Below are 26,010 nucleotides of genomic sequence, written 5' to 3'. Positions count from 1 at the left end.
CTAAATTAATTTAAAAATATTAAACAAGACTCAAGGACACAAAACTAGGCTAAAAACTCTAATAACTCGAAACACACTTAGGATGACTCAAAATAATGAAAATAATCAAATTAAACAGTAGGACTGAAATGGACGGAAATCGAATTGAAAGACTAACAATAATGAAAACTAACTAAATAATATAATTTAATAATGGAAGGGTGTTTGGTTTTGACTAGAAGTAAATTAAACTTAAATAAATTACAGAATTGACAAAAACATGAAATTAAGGTGAAAGGATAAATGACGGACTAGCTAGAGGGTTTTTCTCCACACATGACACATATGCAACCTAAATTGATTTTCAGTTGTTCTTTCAATAAGTTGTGAATTTCAACACTTCAGATTAACCGTGAATAACACTTTTTTAATCTTCAAGTTTTCCTTAAGTTATTGAATTGGACGGGAAAACGCATACAACAATTCAAAACATTCTTCAAAAGTCCCCTACGTGAAAAGCACAATAGAGATACAATCAAAGATCATTAAACTTTGTGAAAACTATAAGCATTGACGAGGCATTCGTAACTATGAAAAGCATGATACTTTTGCCAAGAATTTACTTAACGTGATTGTGACTAGCAACCTTTACTACTTGTGAATATAAATTCATAACGATTAGGTGAAATTCACTTATATTCTAGCATCAAATTCATGCATGTAAATTAAGCGTGCACTCTCAACCAACATACACAAATCAGTTTTTATACGAACGGATAAGTAAATTGAATTCACAACTTATGAAATCACAACTGAAGGTAATCAATTCATATTACAGATATAATCATGGCTTTGAATTAACCTCTAGCCAAAATCAGTTTATTTACACATTATTAAAAATAGAAATAAAATAGAAGTTTGGAAAGATTAAACCGAAAGAAGGTGATCTGTTGCTGTGCAGCTTCACTGCGTCGTCAGTACGTGCTCTGTCAGTCCCTCCTCACATGCGTCTGCTGGTCTCCCTGCACTGTACTGCCCTGCCCGTGTCTCTCCTCTCTCCTGCACGTCCTCTCCTTCTTCCTGACCTCCCGAGCCTCACTTGCCCCGTCAGCCTTCCTCCTGCCCGCTGCTGTCAGTCCTTCTTTCTCTGCCCAGTATGTGCTCTGCCAGCACGCTGCCAAAGGCAGCTTCCTCTTTTTCCGCCTGTTGACCTACCCTCTCTCTGCTTTCCGTTTTCTGCTGCCGCAAGGCAGATGTCTCTCCTCTTTATTTTCTGCCTTTATTTTTGTTCTTCTCTGCAGCCTTGCTGCTTCTCTCTGCCTTTCTCGCTCCTGCCGTGTCAGCCTCTCCTCACGTCTCTTCGTTCCTGCGTCTCTGCGAGCTGCCCAAAGGGCAGCCCCTCTCTCCCGCTCCCCCCTTCTCACTGTTCGTCTGACTTCTTTTATTCTCGCATACCTTCTTTGGATTCTTTTTCCGTCCCCCGTGTGGACTCCTCCATTTCCTCTGCTTTGCCAGTTGCTGTCCCCTAATTCTTCTGACTTCCTTGGATCCCTTTGTCGCTGACCTGCTTTCCTCCAGCTGCAAAGGCAGCTTGCTTTCCTCTATATTCTCCTCCCGATGCTCTCCTTTTATTTTCATTTAGTTTCTAGCAGCCCCACATAGCAGAAAAATAAGTTCTTTGGATCATGTTACTCCTACAAACACAATATATCAAAAGTATCATAAATACTTAAAGCTTCCAAATAAATTAGACAAGAAAAGAAATATAAAATGATGAAATATATAGTTTAAATATTGGTTTACCATTTAGCGTCACAATGGGTTAGCAATATTGTAATTTAAATTTGCTTTTCACGAATAAAATTTCACTTGTTCTATTTTTATTTTCTTTGCATAACAAATCCTATAAACACAAAAATAACGTAAATAGCTCAAAAATATAAGGAACTAACCAAGAAAAGACGAGTGAATTTAAAGTAAAAATATATATAAATATGATCCAATCAGTTTCTCAAGCAATAGAACAATATTTTCTATATGATAGCAAAGAAATGATCATGCAATGCACTCTCTTCTGGTTATTCCAAATATGTTATGATACACAAGTGGGAGTTTGCATTTTAGCATGTCACAAAGACATAATTTCATACGGGCTCTATAAATGAGAAACATGTTGACGTTTTGTGTCATAAATGGAGTTGTAGATGCATATGCGCTAAAGAAAAGTAAAAAAATTAAGGGTTTGTTCTAAATAAAAGTAAAAAACTTGTGAAAAGATGTTAAAATAACCTAAATAACCCTAAACACAAGTCATGTGTGAGTTGGATGGAACACGTAAAAGAGTTGGTGTGAGATGACAAGTAAATGATTTTGTAAAGTTGGTATGACAAATTGCTTAAAATTTTAGTTTATATAACAAATTGAAAAATATGAAAAGATTCATATGATATTTCAAAATTTTTCTTGTTTTAATATTATATGATGTGCTAAGCGAATATAACCAACGTCCAGTGATCTAATTAAGGGGCGTTTAGATTTAAATGTCTCATAGTTCTATTTGTTAGATTAAACATCTATTCCTTTTAGAATTTTTATTAAACATTTTCCTACATTTTAGGTTCCTAATATATTATAAGTAGCATTTTTAATGCAAAATTACACAATTTTCCATATATATAATGTACCAATTAGCTAATAATTATCCAAATCTCCTAGAATCTAGTGGACATATGTTATAAAAATCTAAAACATATCAAATTTGATTTATTTATGCTTCTAACGTGATATATATTTATATTCTTCTTTCATGACCATTCTACAATCTTTTCATGCCATTTCTTTTCTATCAGTCGATACTCTTCCATCATCCTTTGTGAGTCATGTTCATTCCCTTTCTATTTTCATTTTACGCAAACCTCTTGATTTGAGTATTCGTACCATGGTACATTTGGAAAATAGATTCTAGTGGTAGATGATATGGGGTATGTTTCCATTTAGTATTGGTATGTTTCTAGCCGATATGTTGGTATGTTTTAAGTTGGCATGGGTACATTTCATATCAGCATCAATATGTTTCAATTTGGCATGAGTACATTTCCAAACGATATGTTGGTACGTTTCAAGTTGGCATGGGTACATATCCTATCAGCATTGATACGTTTCAATTTGGCATTGGTACGTTTCAAGTTATATTAGTACATTTCAACATGGCATGAGTACAATTCAAATTAGAAATTAATATATTTAAATTTGGTTTCAATTTAAAATTTATATTCATATATCTCATGCCGAATGACATTAATCTCATTCCAACTAATCCCTTTTGTCAACAATTTTTATGCAAATTATATTGTGCTACAATATTTTAAAAGCACTTGTTTTATGTTGCATACTACACAACCATGCAATCAAACTAGAACTCAACAAGATAAATGTAGCGTCCGTGGTGTTTTCATCATGTTGGATTGGCCATCTCCATGTTTTCTGCTACTGTAAGTTTTTTCCGTGATCAATGAAGTTTACGTTAAAAATTCAAAAATTAAGAGATAATATTGATGATTTAATAGTTAATATCTATTAATTATCCAACATAGGGGCATAGATTTTGACACGCCAAAAAATCTCTATTAACTAAAAAGATTAAGTGAGAAATCAACATATAACATTTTTCATTTAGAAAAAAAAAAACTAATTACAATAAATTAAAAAATGCTTAGGTGGTCACTAGTCAAAGTGTTTTAATCAAAATTTTAAAAGACACAAATGCTTAATAAAAAAATTGTAGAAACAGAGTGGGGCATTCTAATTTTCTCTAATTAATATTATATGTTTACATCACTTATCATAGGTGTATAAAATTATGGTCTCTTTAGAATTATTAGCAATGAACTCACTTTTTTGCAATCTTTATGAAATAATTGTAGTTTATTTAAAATCTCTTGTTGTGAACACGGAAAATTCCTGAAAGGAAAGAGACAAGAATAACGTGCACAAACAAATATTTGTATTTTGATGATTTTGGGTTACAATCTCTCTCAAATTTGATCCTCTAATTCGATCTCCGTAAGGTGTTGGTTTGTGGATGTTTCGTTGATCCAAGGGTCGTTGAGGCTTGATCTTGGATGAACTGTTGGAAGTTTCTTCAAGGGGCCGTGGGCTTGATCTTTGAAGGTGGATTTGAGCGGATCTTCAAGGAGTCGTTGGGGCTTGATCTTGAGGATGAATGTTTCTTCAAGGGCCGTTAAGGCTTGATCTTGAATAACGGTGATGAATGGATCTTCAAGGGCTTTTGGGCTTGATCTTGAAGAACAGTGATGAACAGATCTTCAAGGGCTTTTGGGCTTAATCTTGAAGAACGGTTGGATGTGTGTGGATTTGTCGACGTTGTTAATCCAAAGGGCCGTTGGGGCTTGATCTTGGATGAACGGATGATGAACGATGGTGCTTTCTTCAAGGGCCGTCGGGGCTTGATCTTGGAAGAACGATGAACGAAGAACGCTTTCTTCAAGGGCCGTCGGGGCTTGATCTTGAAGAATGATGAACGAAGAACGAAGAAGGCTTTCTTGATTCTTCGGGAACCTGGATGTTTGAGAGCTTCAGAGTTTCAGAGCTTTAGAGCTTCAAGGTGTAATATGAAAATTGGTCCCCCACAAATGAATGAATTAGCCTTCTATTTATAGAATTTTCCAAGGCCTAATTTTGAATATAATATTCCAGATGAAATAAGTCGTTTCTGCCAGGTGTTGACACGTGTCCTGTTTGATGACTTTTCCAACTTATTTCGATTTTTTGTTTAGACACACGCTACGTGTAAAATTTATGTAATACATGAGCGTTGAAACTTTGATTTATCGGTCAACATTTATTTATCGAAATTTCGATGTCTACAAATGCCCCCACTTCAAGGCGCGTCGTATACATGTGCTTGTCACGTGTAGGAGATGCGTTTTGAAGTCCCTTACTGTAGATGTCGATCTAAGGGCCATCGAGGCTTGATCTTGAATTGGGCTGGAGATTTCTTCAAGGGTCGTTGAGGCTTGATCTTGAATTGGGCTTGAGATTTCTTCAAGAGCCGTCGAGGCTTGATCTTGAAGGTTGAATTTGGACCACAAGGAACTTCATGTGGTAGATGATCTTTGGCTTTGGTAATGGATGAATTGGCACGTATTTGTTTTTGCGCTTGTTGACTTTCCACAACTTTGATCTTGAACTGGGTTTGATTCAAGGGTGGTGGACACTTGATCTTGAATCGGACTTGTGATTTCCTCAAGGGCTGTCGAGGCTTGATTTTGAATTTGGCTGGAAGCTTCTTCAAGGGCCGTTGAGGCTTGATTCTTGAAGGTTGACTCGAATATATGGCAAGCAGGCACGAGGTGAAGGTGACGACTTGTTGCTTTGTTCAATCTTTCTAATTCACACCTGAGCAGTTTGGTCAGCAGTATGATCTTCAAGATTGATGGGTTCTTCTTCCAGTTGGTGACTTGATCTTTAAGGATTTGATTCGAGGGTGGTGAATCGGCACGTGCAGCCCACAACGCCTAGTAAGTCGACCCAATAATTTGAGGGTCAAAACGAGTTCACCGTTCAAAATGATTGCAACCCTGATGATATGAGATACTTTTGATTTTGAAGAAGTAGCGGATGAATGAGCACGTGCTTTGTTGCACTTGTCTCCACATGCTTCAAGGTATCATTTTCATTTCCTTTATCTGTTCCTCAGGCAGATGTGGCATCTTCTCGAGTTCCTCATCTCAGACTCCTTCTGCTGAGTTGACTGTGCAGGCTGCATTCTTCTCTGCTTGTTTCTTCTGCACGTTGTCTCCACATGCTGCAAGGTATCATTTTCACTTGCCTTATCTGTTCTTCAGGCAGATGTGGCAGCTTCTTTAGAAGTACAGCAGCAGTGGGAGACGAGTACTCGAGAGCAGTGCTAGGTAGGCAATCAGGGAAGGGTTCCAAGCAGTCGGTTCCTTACCCGAGTTTGAGTGGAGGTTCCGGCATATTGTTTTCTTTATCCTTGTCTTTGAGGTAAGAACAAGGACAAAGGAAAGGATAGGGAGAACGCATGATATGAGATACTCTTGCTTTCTACCCTGGTGATATGAGATACTTTTGCTTTAGAGTTATTGGCTTGCAGAGGTATCTTAAGGAATAAGGAACACTGGGTGACTCGAGAGGCTTCGTTGGGAAGGCATTCTCGGAGATGAAGAAATGTTCTGTATGTCTGCCTTTCTATGTAAGGTGAAGGTGGACAGTTATAGGAAGTCCTTTAATCCCTGTAGAGGTACTATTCTTTCACTCGTGTCGGTAACCATTGAGTGATTGATCAGTATGGCTTCACGTGCTTTCTTCTTTATCAAAAATCTTCGACAAATTGTCCGTAATTTCCGCCAAGCTGAGTGTGCATGTGACAGGTGTTGACGAGGCTGAAAAAGACTGGCGCCTCTTCGATATCTGGGATCGGCGCTTCGACAAATTGCCCGTGATTTCTGCAAAGCTGAGTTTGTGTGTGACGGGTGTTGACGCGTCTGGAAAAGCAAGATGCCTCTCCGATTTCTGAGCTTGCCTCTTCGATCTCTGAAATCTCGTGGAGTGCTGATTTTTTATAAAGGCACGCAGTTCGTTTCAAAGCACATTTGAATTTTCGCTTGTAGAAACTCCCTTCTTGCACTTCTAAGATCTTGGTTCGTCCGACCTCTTCTTTCTTCAACACTTTGAAAATGTCTAGACCCTCCGGCCGTCGTTTTGACTTGAATCTTGGTGAAGAGGCAGTCCCACCTTCTCCAGACAACATATGGCGCCCATCCTTCATATCCCCTATTGGTCATCTTACCGTCAGGGACTCGGTGATGAAGAATGATATGACCGCTGCGGTGGTGGCCCGGAACCTTGTCACTCCTAAAGATAACAGACTGCTTTCCAAACGGTCTGATGAGTTGGCTGTTAAGGATTCTCTGGCTCTCAGTGTGCAGTGTGCAAGTTCTGTGTCTAATATGGCCCAACGCTTATTTGCTCGAACCCGTCAAGTTGAATCTTTGGCGGCTGAAGTGATGAGTCTCAAACAGGAGATCAGAGGGCTCAAACATGAGAATAAACAGTTGCACAGGCTCGCACATAACTATGCTACAAACATGAAGAGGAAGATTGACCAGATGCAAGAATCTGATGGTAAGATTTTATTTAATCATCAGAGGTTTGTGGGTTTGTTCCAACAACATTTGCCTTCGTCTTCTGGGGCTGTACCGCGTAATGAAGCTCCAAATGATCAACCTCCGGCTCCTCTTCTTCCTGGAGTTCCGCCGAGTGATAAGGCGCCACCTGATCATCATTGAAGATCCCCTCCTGTAAATTTGATTTGACTTTTTTATTTTTATTTTTTTATTTTTATTTTTTTTTATAGGTATGTATAATGCAAATTTATGTAAAATTTCCAGAAAAAATAAATAAAATGGACTTTTATTTCTCTTAATGTTTTTTTTTTTTTTTTGCACATGGTGCCAGATGCACCATCCATTTTTTTATATTTTCCTTTCTTTTCCCTTTTTTTTTTGCACATGGTGCCAGAGCACCAAACATCAAACATTTTTTTTCTTTAATCATGGTGCCAGACGCACCAGAGATAAAACATTTTTTATTTTAAATTTTAAATTTTTTTTTAATTTTTTTTAAAATTATATATATATATATATATATATATATATATATATATTTAGTGCCAAAAGCATAAAGTTTTTTTTTTTTTTTTTTTTTTTTCAATGGTGAAGACCGACAATCCATTATATATATATATATATATATATATATATATATATATATATATATATATATATATTTCATGATGCCCATGCCGACACCACCATTCTCCTCTTTTTTTTATTTATTATATATATACTTTTTCTTTTCTTTTGACTGGCACTACCACTATCACTCAATTTTTTTTCTTTCTTTTTTTCTTTTTGTTTGGCTGGCACATGGTGCCAGATGCACCATCCATTTATATATGTATATATATTATTATATATATATATATTTTTCCTTTGCACATGGTGCCTGATGCACCATCCGTTTATATATACTATTTTTTTTTGTTTTTTTTTTTTAGTGGTGCCTGCCACTTTCATCCATTATCTTTTTTTTTATTATATATATTTTTATATAAATTCTGGTGATGGGATGAAGAACTTGCAGGGATGGACGAGGGGGCAGCATGGAGGAGGAGGATGCAGAGCTAGAAGAAGAGAGCGAGGAGACATCGGAAGAAGCTCCACCACTACCACCATTAAGCACAGACACTGAACACAGTCACCGAGCACAGCCACCAGACTTTGCTTTGTCAATTCTCGAGCTCTTCGACTTCGGCTGGCCTCTTCACCTTCACAACAATGGTAGCCATCATCGCAGTATGCATCCATCTCCTAATTTTCAAGTACTTCCATTGCGGCAGAGACAACAAGGATGAACTCGAGGGGAATTTCTCAGGACACCCTACTCTACCTGCACAGGAAAGTCATGGCGAACAGAGACGGTGGTCAGATCGAAGCAGAGAGCAGAGATGCCGAGATTGCGGCGTCGGGTGAGGAGTTTGTTTGGTATGCTCCTGACTTTCCATGGGGAGGTTCGAGTCATCGCCTAGTTGACGCCGGCCTTCTGGGATCTGCTGCATGCGCTGAGAAGGAAGTTCCTGGAGTAACATGTGACGAAAGACGCGGGAATCGTGAAGCTTGGACGAAGAGCATGACGATGGCCGCTGTAGAAGACGAGCATGGACGGAGAGATCCTGGTTTCACCGGATCCGTAGCAGCAGACGCACCTCAGTCTATTCTTCCGGTCTCTACAACAGCAACAGCCGCCGACAACGGGATGAAGACCTCTTGCAGGGGAGCTGCGGAGAAGGTTGATGTATCGCGGCAGTCTGCGGCAGGTGTCATAGATGGCGTTGACGTTGAGGTTGGTGAGGAAGAGGGGGTCCACCGCACTGACTGGAGATGAAGACGAGTGGAGTCTCGGACCAGGTGAGCGGATCGGTGGTTTGGGCTATGGAGAAGAAACAGCCTTTGGGCTTTAATGAGGGCCTGGATTTGTAATCAAATTTTGAGCAGGCCTTGGTCTCTCCCTTGATAAATGACAAAGAGTGAGAGTGGGCTTGGGCCAGATCTTGTTTGGAGGAGAGGCTGGTGCTATCCTAGGCTGCGCCTGATATTTGGGCTTTGTTCCTTAGCTGCTAAGACCTGCATGTTGTTGTCCATATATATATATTATTTTTTTTTTCATATAGAAACTGTTTTTTTTTTTTTTTTTTTTGTAATATAATTGACCTTCTTCAATAAAGCATTTATTTTTTATTTTGATGTGACTGAACTCGAAGTTGAATGTTCAAGCTGCCTACGTACCCTTCCAAAGAAAGAGATCAAGTCAAAACGTAGTTCGAATACATATATAATTTTTTTGTGCCGTTTGCAGTTTCAACTCGTGCAGGTGAGGAGCCTCGTGTCCTACAGTTTAGGCTCTTGCGGACAAGGAGCTTTGGTTCGTGCAGTTTAGGCTCGTGTGAACAAAGAGCATTGGTTCGTGCAGTTTAGGCTCATGCGAACAAGGAGCATTGGTGTTGCCTTTTATGCTCATGCAGACCAGAAGCTTTGCGCCATGCAGTTTAGACTCGTGCGAGCGAGGAGAATGTTGTTTTGCCTTTTATGCTCGTGCAGACCAGGAGCGTTAGTGTTGCCTTTTATGCTCGTGCAGACCATGAGCTTTGTGTCCTGCAGTTTAGGCTCTTGTGGCCAAGGAGCTTTGGTTCGTGCAGTTTAGGCTCGTGCGAACAAGGAGCAATGGTTCGTGCAGTTTAGGCTCGTGCGAACAAGGAGCAATGGTTCGTGCAGTTTAGGCTCGTGCGAACAAGGAGCATTGATGTTGCCTTTTATGCTCGTGCAGACCAGGAGCTTTGTGCCATGCAGTTTAGACTCATGCGGGCGAGGAGAATGTTGTTTTGCCTTTTATGCTCGTGCAGACTAGGAGCGTTAGTGTTGCCTTTTATGCTCGTGCAGACCAGGAGCTTTGTGTCCTGCAGTTTAGGCTCTTATGGACAAGGAGCTTTGGTTCGTGCAGTTTAGGCTCGTGCGAACAAAGAGCAATGGTTCGTGCAGTTTAGGCTCGTGCGAACAAGGAGCATTGGTGAATTTGTCAAGCAATTTTGGAGAGGCGTTCCTCACAATCTTCATAGCAAGGAGCCTTGACCGAGTGATCGAAGAAGTCTTCGGGCAAGAAATCGCGCATTGTGATGGGGACGGACGATCTTCGTGTCGAAGTTTCATCATCTTCAACACGTTCACGTTGCTTTGAAGGTTGACAATAGCTGTTTTGCCCCCTTTCCGATTGGCGGACTTATGGAGGAGACGTATGCTTCTTGTGCAATTTCTTAGGAGTGACTTGAGTCCATCTTTCAACTTTGCTCGTCTTGGAGGATGCCCCCGGAGGTTGAGGTAAAAACTTTGAGTACAAAGAGCCAGAAGTGATGGTGGTATAGTTTGACTTCACCACATTGTCAAGATCTAGCTCGATGATTCCTTTCTGGGCCAGCTTCATGATGAGATCTTTCAGCACGAAGCACTTTTCTGTCGAATGACTGATGAAGCGGTGGAATTTACAGTACCTAGGACTGTCGGTGCGATTCATCTCTTCTGGCCGTCTGCACTCAGGCAAGCCGATCACCTTCTTTTCCAGCAAGTCTTCTAACATGGCAACCACATCAGAGTCGGGGAATGGATAAGTTTTCTCTTCAAGCTCCTTCAAAGTGCGTCTACGCATCTCTTGATCACGAAAAGCTTCAGCTTGAATCGCCTTGCCTCGTGTAGGGATTTTGACAGGAGATGTGTTGACTGTCATTGCTTCCTTGGTGGATTTCCACGTAGCCTTCTCCACCTTTGTCTCAAGGATTTTGTCGTTCTTGTAGTCGGCAATCGGTTCCTTCTTCCCATGATGGGCGATGCTCAACTCCATGTCATGGGTGCGGGTGGCCAATTCCTCGAAGGTCCGTGGTTTAATGCCTTGAAGGATGTATTGCAAACCCCATTGCATGCCTTGGACGCACATCTCGATTGAAGAGGTCTCCGAGAGCCTATCTTTGCAGTCGAGGCTTAGAGTGCGCCATCTGTTGATGTAGTCAATGACCGGCTCATCTTTCCATTGCTTTGTGCTTGTTAGCTCTAGCATGCTCACAATGCGGCGGGTGCTATAGAAGCGGTTAAGGAATTCCCGCTTCAGTTGCTCCCAGCTATTGATGGACTCAGGCTCTAGGTCCGTGTACCACTCAAAGGTGTTTCCTTTCAGTGAGGGCACAAACTGCTTGGCAAGGTAGTCCCCTTCGGTCCCTGCGTTGTTGCAAGTTTCAACAAAGTGGGCAACGTGCTGTTTCGGGTTTCCTTTTCCATCAAACTGCATGAACTTTGGTGGTTGATAACCCCTTGGCATCTTCAGGGCATCAATCTTCTTGGAGTAGGGCTTCAAGTAGAACAATGAGGTATGTGAGCTCCCTTCATACTGTGCCTTGATGGTGTTGGTGATCATCTTCTGCAGCTGCTGGATAGAAAGAGATCCCATGAGTGCCGCTGCTTGGTCTGGCTCCGGCTTCACATCGTTTTTCTCCACCTGAGGCTCCTCTTCTTCGTCATCTCCTATCTTTAGTGGATCATTCTCTGGGTCGGGGTTCTCGTCGTCCTGTGGCTCCAGTCGGCTGACAAGTGCAGCGATTTGCAAGTCTTTTTCTTCCACAATCCGTCTTAGCCTTGCGATCGCTTCATTCATTTGAGCCAGTTGTTCTTCGATGGAGGTAACACCGATGGTCATGACTTGTGCAACCAATAAACGTGACTTTCCTTTAGACATCCAGGATGTTGACGAAGAACGTCGTTGGTTGCTTTGGGATGTCATCTTGTGTGCCTCAGCATCATGCTTAGGTGCCCCCAGCGAGGTCAAGTTGATGACGGACTCGCACCTTTGATGCTCCCCTTGTTCCTTTAGCGGCACCAACTTTGAAGTGGCATGTTGAGGAGCGGTTGTGGCGCCAATAGATGCTCCGTTCATGGCGGAAGTGCTCAGGCTTCTTCCCTTTGTGAGAACGGCTTGTCCTTTGCTTGATGCCATTGATTTTGGAAGTGTGCTTTGAATTTCTTGAACGGAGAAAGAGATGAGAGGTAGAAATGGTCCCACTGGGCATGCCAATTTGTGAACACGGAAAATTCCTGAAAGGAAAGAGACAAGAATAACGTGCATAAACAAATATTTGTATTTTGATGATTTTGGGTTACAATCTCTCTCAAATTTGATCCTCTGATTCGATCTCCGTAAGGTGTTGGTTTGTGGATGTTTCGTTGATCCAAGGGCCGTTGAGGCTTGATCTTGGATGAACTGTTGGAAGTTTCTTCAAGGGGTCGTGGGCTTGATCTTTGAAGGTGGATTTGAGCGGATCTTCAAAGAGCCGTTGGGGGTTGATCTTGAGGATGAATGTTTTTTCAAGGGCCGTTAAGGCTTGATCTTGAATAACGGTGATGAACGGATCTTCAAGGGCTTTTGGGCTTGATCTTGAAGAACAGTGATGAACAGATCTTCAAGGGCTTTTGGGCTTAATCTTGAAGAACGGTTGGATGTGTGTGGATTTGTCAACGTTGTTGATCCAAAGGGTCGTTGGGGCTTGATCTTGGATGAACGGATGATGAACGATGGTGCTTTCTTCAAGGGCCGTCGGGGCTTGATCTTGAATTGGTGGATGATTGTTAATCTAAGGGTCGTCGGGGCTTGATCTTGGAAGAACGATGAACGAAAAACGCTTTCTTCAAGGGCCGTCGGGGCTTGATCTTGAAGAATGATGAACGAAGAACGAATAAGGCTTTCTTGATTCTTCGGGAACCTGGATGTTTGAGAGCTTCAGAGTTTCAGAGCTTCAAAGCTTCAAAGTGTAATATGAAAATTGGTCCCCCCACAAATGAATGAATTAGCCTTCTATTTATAGAATTTTCTAAGGCCTAATTTTGAATATAATATTCCAGATGAAATAAGTCGTTTCTGCCAGGTGTTGACATGTGTCCTGTTTGATGACTTTTCCAACTTATTTCGATTTTTTGTTTAGACACACGCTACGTGTAAAATTTATGTAATACATGAACGTTGAAACTTTGATTTATCGGTCAACATTTATTTACCGAAATTTCGATGTCTACACTTGTTTTATTACATTTATTTCCAATTTACTTACAATAATATTATTTTAGATCGACAATTAGTTGAAGGATTAGGTTACGTTTAAAAAAAATTAAATTGTTTTGGAAAATGACAAACGACAGTCAACATAATTTTCAAATTTTAAATAAAATTTTACATTTTAAAAGTGTGAGATATGGTAATTTAATCCAAGAACGATTTTTAAAAACGATATCCCAAAAAACGAAACTTTAGTTTTAAATCCTAAAAAAAAATAGTTTATTATAGTTACTCCATGTAGCGCCATATGATTGGATTAGTGGAACAAAAAATATTAACGAAACTTTAACGGAATGATTAAATTGATGTGTGGTATTGAAAGTCAAGGATCAAATTTATTGATTTTTGAAACTCAGGGACCAAAATGAGGAGTTGGATTAATGTTATGGACCATTTGTGATAAAAACCCTTATTTTGTGTAATCCATGTGTCACCATTTCATTGGATTTGTGGGTCTCACATAAAAACTAACAGAATAGTTGATTGAATCTTAACGGAAAGACCAAGTTGATGTGCGGTAGTGAATGTCAAGGACGACATTTATTGATTTTGAAAGTGAATGACCAAAATAATAAGTTTGATTAATCTCAAGAACCATTTGTGATAAAAACCCTTTATCATTAAACCAAACCTTTGCCGTGGATATGAAGGTTCCTTCTTATCAAGATTTCTAAATTTGCTCCTTATGGGTCATTTTATCTTTTACTAAATTTATCCTGTTCCATAGACTGTTGAGGTGGATTTGTGTTGCGCAATACTTTTCTGGAGTGCATTCCTTACGGGATCTAATACAAACAAAAGTTTCTTAAGAAAGAAGTGAATGTATGATTCTTCCTTCTCCTTGATGATTGCATATCTGGGTTCTTTGTTGTCGTTTCAAGTTTCAATTATATTCACACACAAAAAAAAAAAAAAAAAAAAACCATTGTGCTATTTTTCTTTGGGTGGATCGGTGTGCAAGTTATGCCGAGTGAGGTGTTGCTTGTGGTTGTTTCTGTTTGCAGGTTATATGGTCTAATGGATTTTATTTGGGATATGAAGAACGCCATGGGCATGGGCATCACCACCATGATCACCACCATGAAGGTGGTTGGTACTCAAGGCATGTAGCGAAACCAAGGTTCTAAAAAACGCTAGGCACTAGTCGGGCGGCGGGCTAGCACCTAGCGACTAGACGGCTAGGCGGGGTGTAGGCGGCCTAGGTGGATTTAGGTAAATTTCTTATATATTTTATGAATGAATTAAATTTACTATATCAAATGTAAATAATTATTGATTAATATGTTATTTCTTATAGAAGAACATATATATGTGACTGTTTTATGTACATATATGATATGCTTTCCTAGAAAAAAAAATTATCTAAATAATTTATAATTTATATAAGATTTATATACACACACACAATATATATAACACACTTTTAAAAATATAAAAAGCCCACTATGTGGTGGTTTTTATTATTAAAACCATCAACCCGTCTGCTCTTTCACATCACATGTCCACTTTGGGTGGTTTTCATTATTAAAACCACTAGAGTCCATGGTTTTCTTAATTAAAACCATCAGATTTTGACTTGGATTTGAGATCCAGTCCGCACCATTACATTTGAAATGTTTATCTCTCTCTCTCTCTCTGTCTCTCTCTCTCCTCTCATCTTCACAGATGACTGCAGAAATTTGCCAGCAACATTTTTTCTTCCTTCATCTTCAGTTCACAGAGACAAGCTCCACTTCTTCGATTGCTCCGCCCAATTCTCCATCGTCTTCTCCGCCTAATTCCCCATCTTCTTGCCCTGCAAAATTTCCCAAAACATAGTCTAGCACAACAAAGATCCTTGAAAATGTTGCTGGCTCCGGTGAAGAAATCCAAAGAGTCCAAGTTAAATTTTTCGTTTTTTTTTCTTCCAGCAATTGCCTAGTTCACTGCCGAGACCGCCTAGCTCGCCGTCGAGACCGCCCAGCCTACCCAGTCGGCCGCCTAGACACCGCCTAATACCCTTGCCAATTTATTGAACATTTTTGGAAAAATCGTGGCGGCGGTTCAACGCCCAGTGCCTAGGCGTTGCCTTGATCGCGTTTTAGAACACTGAGTGAAACAGGATAAGACACTATTTCTAAAACTGAACAAAAAAATAGAGCAAAAAAGAAACACTATTTATGAAACTAAAACAAGAAAGAGACACTATTTATGAAACTAACCAAGAAGACATTGTGTATGAAACTGTACCAACTACTATACACTATTTATGAAACTGGACCAAGAACTAAACATTATTTATGACACATGACCAAGAACTAAGCACTACATATGAAAGTGGACCACAAGAACTAGACACTATTTATGAAATTGGACTAAGAATGAGACACTATTTATGAAACTGTACCAATTACTATACACTATTTATGAAACTAGACCCAATAACTAGGCACTATTTATGAATCTGGACCAATAAATAGTTTAATATTATTCAGTTCCATAAATAGTATAGTACCGTTCAGTTTCATAAATAGTGTGGTATCGTTAAATTTCATAAACAATGTAGTAATGTTGAGTTCCATAAACAGTGTATGTGATTGATGCGCGGATCTAGTGGGTCAGGTTTTTTTTTTTAATTTTTTTATATTAAAATTGTGTCATTTCATTAAAATTTAAGTTATTTTGTAATCTTTATTAAAATTTAAGTTTTTTTCATTAAAAAAAATATAGCATGGCTTTTTGTTAAGATAAAATTAGCCCAAACCCTTTTCATGAAATCTCCCTTAATTTTGTCGTTAAAACATGTCACCTGTAAGGAAATTTTTGTCAATTAAAGTCATGGATTGGCTAGAATCAAATTGGCTCCAAAATAACACTGCCTGAGTCAATATGGTGTCAAAATTGGTGGTTTGTACAACCCCAATTTGATAATTCCCTCGATAAGAATTTGAAAAGTTAAGTGATATTGGTGCACATGCTTACAAGTTTAAGTGGTACTTGTGTACAATCGACAATGAAAAAAATACAGTTAATAATAAGAGTTAGACGAAAAAGAAATGGATGTGCTATTCACACACCCCATTTTACTTCTTACACTCCTTGATAATTTATGTTTGTTAATCTTCTTCAATTCATCCGATCAGACGATTAAAAATTAAAAAGGTGTGTGAGAAGTAAAATATGGTATGTGGATATCACACTCCAAAAGAAAAAGAAATAAGTAAAAGATCTAAAAAAGGAAAAAAGAAATACTTTGGTACCGTTGCAAAGCAGGCATTCCACCGGTCAAAAATTCAAAATGTGGATTCTGTAGTTATATATTGTAATCTCTAACGGTCATATCGCCGCATCTCCAGCGCTCTACCTTTCATCCAACGGTCATATCGCATCTCCAACGCTCTACTTTGGTACATTGTGGATATCATCTTTCGAGCCCCAGAAATTATGCACGTATTCTAAATCAATTCAAAGTTTTTACCCAGAAAAACAAAGTGCAAGAAATGGAGGTAAAATCTTCCGATAAGGAATGGAGGAGGATTTCTTCATCGACACCCCCAAAGCGTCCTCTAACCCCAAAGCCCTCTGCATCTGGTACTCTCTCTCTCTCTCTCTCTCTCTCTCTCCATTGGTTTTTAATAGAAAGATGTAATTCCTGTTTTCTCCGTATCCGAAACGAAGCATTAGAAGTCTTCTGATTGTTTAGATGTTTTAGTTTTTGTATCAAGACTTGTGTTTTTCACGAATATGCAGACGAAAACGATCAATATTGTCAGCAAGTGGGTAACTCCAATCAGCAGAGCCCCAGGAAACCTCTGACAAAGAACTACATGTCACCAACCATATCTGCAGCTTCCAAATCTAATGCCACTGCTTCAAGAAAGAACATCTTAAGGGAAAGAAACGACGCCTCCCAACCCGATTTTTCAAATACCCATGTTGAAAAATCGCAGAGCCCCAATCTTCAAACCCCCAAGAAACCATTGACAAAGAACAACACGTCACCAATCATATCCATATCTGCAGCTTCCAAACGCATGGCCATTGCTTCAAGAAAGAACATCTTAGGGGAAAGAATGGAGGCCTCTGAACCAGATTTTTGGAATAGCCATGTTGAAAAATCCCATAAAGCTATTGATAATGTTAGTCATTCTTTGTCTCAAGCCTTGCCAAAATCCCCTCCAAGTTTTCAATCCCATGATGCTGATGAGGCTCTTTCCAATGATTTGGCTTCAAGGCCATATGACCCAGTAACCAATTACCTCTCTCCGAGGCCTCAGTTCCTCCGCTACAAGCCCAACAGGCGGCAAGAGTTGTTTCTTGGCCTAGAAAATGGTGTTGGGTTCAGGACCAGTACAAGTGGTTCTTTTGATTACCAGAAAGCCACTGGTGAGGAAGTTGGCGCTGTCACAAGTCCTAGTTCTTTGGCTTCACCTCGTCCAGATGGGTCTCTTACGCAAGAAGATGAAGAAGTTGAGTTGAGTGATAGTGGTTCTTTTGATTACCAGAAAGCTACTGATGAGGAAGTTGATGCTGTTACAAGTCCTGGTTCTTTGGCTTTGCCTCATCCGGATGGCTCTCTTAAGCAAGAAGATGAAGAAATCGAGTTGAGTGATAGTGGTTCTTTTGATTACCAGAAAGCCACTGATGAGGAAGTTGGTGCTGTTACAAGTCCTGGTTCTTTGGCTTCGCCTTGTCTGGATGGGACTCTTAAGCAAGAAGATGAGGGAATTGAGTTGAGTGATGAAGACATTGAAGCAAGTGATGCAGAAGTTGAGGGGTGCGATGAGGAAAGCGATGAGGAGGAATATGAGGAGGTTGAGGAAGAGAAGGGCGGGAAATTGAAAGGGGTATTAAAAAGTTTACTTCTTTTGTTGGCTATAGTTCTCTTTGCCTCATATATGTCTCCAATGAACCATCAAACACACTTTGAAGGCATGGACGATGCGTATTGCAGCACTCAGAACTCTACAATTGAAGCTGCTTTGTTGAAGAAACTTGAAAGTAGAGGTAATCTTTCGGATCAAAAAGAAGAAAGACATACGGGTTTTGTGGAAGTAATTAAAGGAGCTATTGAAATGGGGACCGAGGAGGTTATCGTTCAAGGAGAAGAGATGCAAATTGATGAAGATATTGAGGATGAAGCGAAGGTTGAAGATCAGAACTTGGGAGATGTAGAACTTGCTGATGAGATGAGAGAAGTGGTGAAGCCACAAGCTGAAGAAATTGAAGAAGAAAAGGAAGGAGGAATTCATGGTTTGGGTGAAGTAGTGGTGATGCCACAACTTGAAGATATTGAAGATATTTCTGGTGACATAGTTGAGAAATCTGAGTTGCAGGGTGTTGGACCATCCATGTCTGATGATTTTGATCATCAGAATTTAGTGTCTGATGTTTCAAATGCTTTTGAAAAAGGAGAGGTTGCAGCGGAGCAAAATGATGGAATACTTGAGAAAATAATGGACATGGCAGCAGAACCTGTTATACCAGAGACCATGGATAACGATGATATAAGCTTTGATGAGGCTTCCGATTTAAAAGCAGAAGGGAACTGGAGGGAGGAGCTGATCAATTTCATGAAATCGAAAACATTTTACGCAGCTGCTATTGGGGTTTCTGTATTTTCTGTGATTGTTGCCTCTTTGGTGTCAGTGTTTCGCTTTAAGCAAAGGAACGCTACTAAAAGGGATTCTCGTGTGATGGCAAGTCCTTCTGCTAAACCTCTGGTAATAGAGCAGAAGAAAATCAACGGGAACATTTCTTCTCCGCCCTCAAAGCCGTATTATGAGCCCTTGACATTTCCTGGTAGGGGAGACGACAGCATTGAGCATGTTTACTCATCTTTCAGAAGGATGTCTCTGTCTTCCAAGCACTCAACCGGGGCAGCTTCCGGAGAGTATTTCCATAGCAAGGCACTGACAGTTGAATTGCTCAGCGAGCTTGTGGTCGGAGAGGTCAGCAGCTCTCTAAGGACCTGTGATATGAAAAACAAGATGACAGAAAGTGAAGAAAACAACTATTCTGTTTCTTCAAAAAAGTTGGGGAGCAAAGATCAGTCAATTTCTATTCAAGTGCAGCCGTCGGAGTCAGAGTTTTCGTCCATGGATTCCCATTCCTACGGAAGCTTTAGTACGCCTCAGATGGCCATGAAGAAAAAAAAGGTGAGAACTTTTCGGTTGCAGAAATTTTTTGCTTAAATTAAATATGTGCGTTTGAAACTAATTTATTCGTATCATGAAAATTAATTATTTCTTCTTGTTCTTTCTCTGTGTCAATTTAGGAGGGTGGTAAAGACGGAGAAATTACAACTCCGCTGAGGCGATCAAGCAGACTTCGCAACCGAACGGTCACGTCTCCATGAATCTTCCGGGCGGAAATCTATATTCTGACCTAACACAGAGCAGCTAGGTTGTTTTGTAGTTCACCATTCTTCCACTGAAGAGTGTCCGGATGATTTTGGTTGTGTGATGCTAGTTTTTATAGAGAGAGAATCTGATATGTTCTTTTAGCATTTGGTTCTTCTTCATTTGCATTTTCTATATTTTTATTTGAATCAATATTTCAGCATATCTCCTCCTAAACGCCACAAAATTATAAAAATCATTTCAAAGACACCGACAACTATAAGTTTGATACAAAAACGCTTCAAGAGCGTATAGAACCCCACCAGTACTGCAAAGCCATAAAAGGCTCCACAAATTCATAACAAACTAATAAAAAGCAAAGCCAAAGCAGAACATGACCAATAGCAGCACTAAAACTAAATTTCTACAAGCACAAAGCAAGAAGATTCACAGATTTAACTGATGTTAACATTCCTGCAAACAATAACTAGTGCGGATAATAAGGAATAACAGAAATTCACAGCAAGCCGGTCACACATCACTTCTTAAAAGAAACAAGTCGCCTTGCGGAAAGCTACTACAAGAGTCTAGTACTTTAATAGTCCTCATAGTTCCTCTGCTATTCTCTGGCTGAGGCCGGCTGTCGTAGGCTAGGAATTGGTGTTGGCCACCACGGGAGGACGAACAAGTAGAACCACAAAGGTTGATCGAGTGTAGTGTTTTCCACAATCTTTGACCACTTTCTTGTACGAATGTTGCACATGATGATATCTCCATCCACCTCTAGATAAAAAATGTCCTCGTCATTTGGGTCGAAATTTAGCCTCTGAACGACTTGTGCATCATCCGGATACATTTCTTGATCTAAGGAATAAACCTCCTGTTTGCTCAAACACAATTTGCTACCGCCCTCAGCCACAGAATCATCATCTTGTTCTTTCAAATCCCAAACATACAGAGTTCTGGTATCTCTGTGAAAGTCACTCATCCGCACAACCCCTCCAGATACGCTTGGGCACTCCACTACAAAATTCTCGTCTTCAGGGTAATCAAATACAGTGAAACTCCATTCCTGGTCAGCAAACGGATCCAAACCAAGAACCAGAAAACAGCCATCACGGTGACCCGACCAGTACAAAACTCCATTGTACACAAAGGCCATATAATCGAGAGTGTCATATATAATTCCTTGTGGGGATGATACAACTAACTCTCTCCATTTGCCTGTCTCTGAAGAGAAAATCTCCACCTTGAAGTTGTAGAAATATCCATCAGGATCAAAGTTAAATTCATCATTAGGATGAAGAATTCTCACAACCTTGTACCTATAGTTATCATTAAGCCCCACAATGTCATTCTGGCCGTCCTCCTTATAGTAAGGACTGTCGCAGATGAGTCCCACCGGCATGGGGCCTATGGTGTCGCGTCCCCAACGGGGGCGAGGAAGAGCAACCCATTGCGTGGTGTATGGATTGCAGATGTAGTATTCAGTTTGATCAAACAAGGTATTAGAGCACAAAATCAAGTCATTGTAAGTGGCTACCACAACTGGCTCTTTTCTCAAACCGTGCAAACTCTGGAGCCTTTTCAACATATGAGGTATCACTTCCGAAGAGGGCTGAATTCTGTTAAGGAATTCCTCCCCATTGCGGTTTATCAAAGTGCGTACCACCGGCATTTTGTTATCAATTTGCAGACGCAAAAAGCGGTTAACAAAATGACGGCTGGAGATGAGAGTGAACCAACGCTTGCACACGCACTTGCATTGAAAAATGAAATTAGCGCAAGGAAGTCGACAAAGAATTTCAACCAATACGGACTCGGGGAGATTATTAATACTAATGTTCATCAATGTCGACATATTTTCTCTTGCTGATAACGATCTACTGCTTCCTCTCACTATACAACAACATATACATACAATCAGAGTTATACACTTAGGGTTTCAAATTTCAATACAATAAATTGAGCAATAAATTAACCATAGTCAGAATCAGAAAATAAAACATGAAATTAAATCAAAATATGCAGGAAACTACTTTAACTCGATGGATTTATGAACCGTATATTTAGAAATTGGGATTTAAGGGGGAAAAATTCTGCTGGGATTAAACAGAAAGCTGTAAATTTAGGGTTTTACCTGGTCAGTAAGATTGAGGAGGAGGATTTTGTTGAGCAAAATCACAAGAAATATAAAGAAAGAGGATTAAAAAATCCATGATCGCCAAATTGTTTTCGCTACGGATTCTGAGAGTGGAGTTTGGATAAGGGTAAATTGTAACCGACGTTCAGAAGTAAATAAACCGTCAACAAGTAAATGCATCTGCATGTCATGATTTGGGTTGTTGGGCCTTAATGTGAATTGATTGGATAATTACTTAGGAACGTGGGCTCATAGTTTAAGAGGGGTGTATACAATTAGGATTCTGAGAGAGTTTCAGGGAATTAATAATTCCAGGGGTATTCAATTAGGATTTTAAGTGATTCTCTGAAATTCTAGGTGTATTCAATTAGAATTTCAAAATAGTTTATTAAAATCCTTAGAAATCCAGGTGTATTCAATTAAGATTTTAAATAAGTTTATAACATTCCAGGTGTATTCAATTAGAAATTGATTTTAAAGAATTTGAGAAAGTTAAAGAATTAGAGGGAATTGGAGAGATTTCGTAGTGTATTTTAAGTATCCACAAATCTCACCTCTTCCCATGAGATTTCGAGGGAATTGAATCAAAATTTTATATGGAATCTCTACAAATCAATTAAACTCCATAAAAATCCATGGATTTATAAATCCATTAAAATCTCTCACATTCTCAATTGAATACACCCCCCTAATAAAAAGGAAAACTAATGGGAAGGGCTTGAAAATTTTGAGTTTTAATGAAAAACCACATTCTAACTTTATTTAATGGTTAGTACAAAGCCCAATATTAAACAAGTCTAATTAAAATGGCCCAACCAAAATAACATACTGATTTCTCTATTTTGCCCCTGACGTTTTTGGGTTATATTAGTTTTGTTTTCCGTTAGTTTAGTCATGTCGAATAACTGAGTTGATTTTTTAACAAATTTTTTGGCCAATCACTTCACTTTTGCAGAGTTTTTAATTTAGGGTTTTGATTTGATTGCTTTCTATTATCCAGCTAGGGATTTTTGGCCTTTAGGAACTCGATCAAATTAGGTTTTATTTTCTTCTTGTTCCTGTTCAAAGAATCAAGCATAGAAGAAGAGGAGATGGCGACAAAATCATCGGAGGGAGAAGAGGATGCAAAGTTGACGAGAGGGAACCAACTGCTGATAGTTGACGACAATCTCAGAGAAATGCGCAAGAAGGTCAAGCGAAGAAACAAGGAGACTGGAAATCATTTTCAATCCTTCAATTCTTGTTAATTACTAATAACTGCTCTCTTTTTGGCCCCCTAGCTAAGAGACGGGATGTTCGTTCAAATCTCTTATCGATCCTCAGATGAAGAGTGCAATTTTGGTTTTTGGGATGACATTAAGAAGTCAGAAGAAGTTAAAACAAAGTTTTGATTCGATATGATGCAGTTGCTTGTAATATTTTGTTGTTCTTCTGTCTTTGTCAATCAGAAAACACATATAGGAAGATGTAATCCAAAAAAAACCAAATGGGTGTTTGGGATTTAAGATTTGATACCTGGGTTTCGAGATTGGATCGAAGAAAATGATTGATCCCCATATTTTTTAAATTTCTTTTATCTTCTGTGACAAAACATGCAAAAAAGGAGAGTTCTTCAATGATTGGGAAGTCTATGCGGGCCTTTGGTGACTAGTCAGTCTTTCTACACTAAAGTGAAATGAAAGATGCTGCCAAATGTGTCTCAATAAGTTCCAAAACCACATTGCCCATTACATTTGCCTTTATTATCCAAATCACCAATGCTTAATAATGATGGTGATTACATATATCATCATCATTGACTCTGCTACACAAGTGGAAATGTGGAATCATCTTTTTCTCTCAAACTCCGCAAATGTGGGATTTGCTTGTAACAATATTTCCCGTTCGAGCGATATTTTAATATAATATTGTTACATAAAAAAGAATTTGAATATGAATGTTTACACTGTCTAGTTAACTTGTCTACGTCTAGGACTACATTATTTTGTAATTAGCAAAGTATAAACTTAAAACTATTGTGAGTTGAGAAATGTGATCTGGCGAAGAAACAAAGAGACTGGAAATGTCGGACCTTGAACTACTACAAATAGTTTCCACTTATTGATTTAGTTTTAGAAATAGAGTCTCATTCTTGATTGGGTTTTATAAACAATGTCTACTTATTAGTCCAGTTTCATAAATAGTGTCCCCTTACTAGTCCAATTTCATAAATAGTGCATGGATCTTGTTCCACTTCCATAAATAGTGGCCTAGTTCTTGATTTTATTTCATAAATAGTGCCTAGTTCTTGGTCCACTTTCATAAATAATGGCCTTGTTCTTGGTTCAGTTTCATAAATAATGCCTAATTTTTTGTCCAGTTTCATAAATAGTGTCTCTTTATTGGTCTAGTTTCATAAATAATATTTCTTTCTTGGTCTAGTTTCCTAAATAGAATTCACTTATTAGTTTAGTTTTAGAAATAGTGTCTCATTCTTGATTTGGTTTCATAAATATTGTCTAATTATGGGTCCAGTTTCATAAATAGTGTCTCCTTATGTTAAGAAGGATTAGAATAACATACTCTAATAAAAAAAATATACAATCAATAATAGTACTGTTTGACAATTTGACAACATAAGCATCTAGACATCCTATTAGTATACATATATCCCGAATTTTACTAAATTTGTCCTTTTAAATATGGCTAAAATAATAAAGACTTATAACTTAGTTGGTTAAAAAGTAAAAAATGTAGAAGTAAAATTATACGACGTCAGAGAGTGTGCAATGTGTAGGGTAAGAGTAGGATTCACAGTTTTCATTGAGAATGTTAGTAGTGTTAATGAAAATGACACAATTGTAATGTATAAAGAAAAAAAAGACCTGATGCGCGGGATCCGTACGTCCATCACATACATTGTTTATGAAACTAAACACTATTTATGAAATTGAACGGTACTATACTATTTGTTGGTTTGGTTTCATAAATAGTGCCTAGTTCTTGGTCTAGTTTCATATATAGTGCCTAATTCTTGGTCATGTTTCATAAACAGTGCCTAGTTATAGGGTCTAGTTTCATAAATAGTGTATAGTAATTGACACAGTTTCATAAATAATGTCTTTTTCTTAGTCTGGTTTCATAAATAGTGCCTAGTTATTGGTTCATTTTCATAAATAGTATCTAGTTCTTGGTCATATTTCATAAATAGTGTATAGTTCTTGGTCTAGTTCGATTTTGCTTACCGATGTTGTGCATCCAAGATTTACATTTATATGGTTAATGGTGTATGATTAATCCTAAGAAGAAAAAGTCCACAAGATCCAAAACTTTGTATTGGAAAGCGAACTAGATAGCAGTTGATATTTCTGCACGTCTTTTATCTTGTTTGTTAGGTTTAATGGGCCTAATTTATTGGTACTCTCATTTCCTTCCACATGTCCTAGAAAAAACCCAAGCCGCGCGTCCAGAGCAATTTTTCTTCAAAGCAAGAACTTTGTTTTCTTCGCCAATCCAAAAGCACAAACTGAGTGAAACCCTCTTCCCTCGACCAAGTGCTCCATTTCTTCACGTCATCAAATGCTCCATTTCTTCTGCCAGAGAACCAAAACGCATCGCAGAGCACCAGAGCAGAGGGGCGAAATTCGAGTTTTAGGAAAGAATTCCGGGGACCGGAGGTGCGGACCTGCAGCATGAATAGTCACCCACCGTGTTTTCCAGTTTCCGGCCGAACCAGAGGGGCTTAGGACTAGCTCCTGGGATTGTTTTTTGGCAAGCAAAGGGCGGCCCCCTCCCTCCTACATAGCTCCACCACTGGTTGCCATACCATAGTTTCCGTTCTTAAAACAGACATATGCTATTTCTCCATCAAGAACAACTCCACGTCTTTTCTACCAGGATTGATGATAATTGTCAGCAGAGCATTTTTAATAACTTATTTCTAGGTTCGTACCTTTGTTTCTCCAATTTGGACTCTGCAAATATATATCTCGAATTTTTCAGTTTTTCGTCTTCAAATGCAGTTTTTAGGTTGAGGAATTCTGGATTTGATGTGTAGATTGTTGTTTGAAAACTTGAATCGAAGTTGAAATTGGTTTGAGAACTTGAGGTTTCGAGCAATGGAGGTTTCGATGTTTTGGTGCGGTTTGAAGGGGTAGGTATGCCGATAGTAATGGCGTAGGAGGGAGGAGTGATTTTGGGATTGTAACCGTTAGTTTGGGCTTTTTGTTGAGCCTATGTGTTTTAGTTTTTGTAGGGCCTGAAAGATAAGTTTTGTGTCGTTATGCTTAAAATTTAAGCTATTTTTATTAAATAATAGTTTAAGATGGTTTTTTATTAAAT

At 38.9% G+C, this 26,010-nt stretch overlaps 2 protein-coding genes across 2 annotated transcripts; one reads left to right on the top strand and one right to left on the bottom strand.

Moving 5' to 3' along the window:
- The first annotated feature begins 16,507 nt into the window (after positions 1 to 16,507).
- On the top strand, positions 16,508 to 19,770 carry LOC126582425 (uncharacterized). The gene is made up of 3 exons (XM_050246576.1): positions 16,508 to 16,797; positions 16,957 to 19,364; positions 19,484 to 19,770. Exons 1-3 carry the CDS (start codon positions 16,707 to 16,709, stop codon positions 19,562 to 19,564), a joined length of 2,580 nt encoding a protein of 859 aa, XP_050102533.1. The 5' UTR covers positions 16,508 to 16,706; the 3' UTR covers positions 19,565 to 19,770.
- A 43-nt stretch (positions 19,771 to 19,813) lies between these two features.
- LOC126582426 (F-box protein At5g49610-like) lies at positions 19,814 to 21,855 on the bottom strand. The gene is made up of 2 exons (XM_050246577.1): positions 21,688 to 21,855; positions 19,814 to 21,446 (listed from the first exon to the last, which is right to left on the bottom strand). The coding sequence occupies exon 2, from the start codon at positions 21,406 to 21,408 to the stop codon at positions 20,167 to 20,169; it is 1,242 nt and encodes a 413-aa protein (XP_050102534.1). The 5' UTR covers positions 21,409 to 21,446; positions 21,688 to 21,855; the 3' UTR covers positions 19,814 to 20,166.
- Between the last annotated feature and the right edge of the window lie 4,155 nt (positions 21,856 to 26,010).

Source organism: Malus sylvestris, chromosome 9, assembly GCF_916048215.2.
Source record: "Malus sylvestris chromosome 9, drMalSylv7.2, whole genome shotgun sequence".
Classification (NCBI taxonomy): domain Eukaryota; kingdom Viridiplantae; phylum Streptophyta; class Magnoliopsida; order Rosales; family Rosaceae; genus Malus; species Malus sylvestris.
This window is presented reverse-complemented; position numbering and strand designations above follow the sequence as displayed.